The 1,935-nt window shown below is 36.2% G+C and overlaps 2 protein-coding genes across 2 annotated transcripts; both read right to left on the minus strand.

Annotated features, from left to right (window-relative positions):
• Positions 1-13: 13 nt before the first annotated feature.
• Positions 14-572, minus strand: LOC111379792 (the record flags this gene model as incomplete). The annotated part of the gene is made up of 2 exons (XM_023003232.1): positions 158-572; positions 14-82 (listed from the first exon to the last, which is right to left on the minus strand). Coding segments are annotated over exons 1-2 (484 nt in total), but the record flags the coding sequence as incomplete, so codon positions are not given.
• A 9-nt stretch (positions 573-581) lies between these two features.
• On the minus strand, positions 582-1,424 carry LOC111379791 (zinc finger MYM-type protein 1-like). The gene has a single exon (XM_023003231.1). It carries the CDS (start codon positions 1,422-1,424, stop codon positions 582-584), a length of 843 nt encoding a protein of 280 aa, XP_022858999.1.
• Positions 1,425-1,935: the final 511 nt, after the last annotated feature.

Here is a 1,935-nt window from a genome sequence, read left to right on the forward strand (position 1 = left end):
CTTGGACTTAAACACAAAATGCAAGTAAAAAGCTCAGTAGTTGTTTCTGGAAAACGATCATTCAACTCTTGTAGGATTGAATCTATCACATAACAATACAAATCAACATAAAAGCGATGATAATAAGTCACTTGCTGAGTTGCACGCCTAGGTCAACCTTTCAATACTACAATATCATCCATATTGGGCACTGAAATATGTCTATCAACACAAAATTCAATTACCTTACTCAACAAAGTATCACAACCATTGTCTCTCATGTTCTGCAATGCGTACTTACACAACTTCAATAACCTCGTAGCATTCTGAATATCCCGATCCTTTTTCTGTAAGGCTAGTGAAAGGTCGTATGTAATTGCAAGAATTTCAAACATAAAATAGAGACTGAACACTAATTGAAAATCTTGCATAGTGTCCATCTGTCTTATGGCCATTGATTTTAGCTCTAAACTTATGTCGTCTTCTGATATATTCTCAAGAACATTTATGATCGCATTAAACATACTAATAAAGCGAGTAATTGTCTTTAGATGTGAGCCCCATCTAGTATCACTTGGGTGTGTCAAACTCATTTCTTGAAGCTAACTAGTTCCACCAGAAAGTTCCTCAATATTGAGTCTCTCCAGAATTTTAGAATGATAACTTATTCGAAGAGCATCTACACGTTTACATGATGCACCGACCAAATTCACAATAATAGCAAACATGTTAAATAAATCACTAAGCATAACATTCCTGTGTGCCATAGAAACAACTGCCAACTGAAGCTGGTGAGCAAAGCAATGAACATACATAGCACAAGGGTTCTCTCTTAAAATTAAAGCTTTTAAGCCATTGAACTCACCTGACATATTGCTTGCTCCATCGTAACCTTGACCTCTCAGGCTAGATATGCTCAACCCATGTGTAGAAAACATTGCATCAATAACATCCTTTAGTGATTGGGCACAAGTATCAGCGATGTGGGAAATGCCCAACAAATGCTCCTTTACTTGCCCACTTTTGTCAACAAACCTCAAAACAACTGCCATTTGTTCTTTTATATAATTATCACGAGACTCATCAACCAAAATTGAAAACAAAGAATTACCCATCTCATTGATCATAGACCTTGTCGTCTCTATAGCACAATAATTAATCAAATCTTTACGGATGCTTGGTGAAGTCATTTGGTCATTTTTAGGAGCATTACTAAATAGTATTTCATTAATTTTCTTACGACGAGATGCATACCAATTTAGTAGCTCAATTAGATTCTCTTTATTAAGAGACTCTTTGGATTCGTCATGACCATGAGATGGCAATCCTTGTATCAAGAGGAATCTAGTACAGTCTAGCACCACAGTCAACCTTATCCTATAATTTTTTTGTTGACTAGTACTTTGGCTAGAAATAACATAGGAGATACTTTGCTTTTGATTCATCAAATTAGTACACTTTGCAAAAGCTTGATTATAAGCACTATCAATGAGCCCGACATGGTCTTTCAATATATTCTTGTGCTTCCAATCCCTAAAGTCAATCTTAGTGAATATATGTCCACCCCCTTAACCCCCTTTATCAGGTTTGAACAAGTAACAATGCAAACAATAAGCTGCATCATTTTCTATACTGTACTCCAATCAATAAAATTCAGAAAACCATTCTTTTCGGAAACACATATTATCATTTCCTATCCATCTTCTTGGAAAGTCATGTCTATGTGGTTGACAAGGACTTTTTTCCAAATATGTCATCCTAACATCATCTCTAATATTATGATCATATGACTCGATAGGGGGGCATTTCCCCGGATCAGATACAAGATCATCCACGTTGAATTAAGCCCAAGACTTCTTTGTGCAGTTTAACAACTCGAGTGCTTGGCTAGAAGTAGTGGCGGGACTAGAAGCACAACTAGAACTAGGAGAAATAGGTATAGACTTTCGTTTTGGT

Source organism: Olea europaea, unplaced genomic scaffold (assembly GCF_002742605.1).
Source record: "Olea europaea var. sylvestris unplaced genomic scaffold, O_europaea_v1 scaffold20350, whole genome shotgun sequence".
NCBI classification, from domain to species: domain Eukaryota; kingdom Viridiplantae; phylum Streptophyta; class Magnoliopsida; order Lamiales; family Oleaceae; genus Olea; species Olea europaea.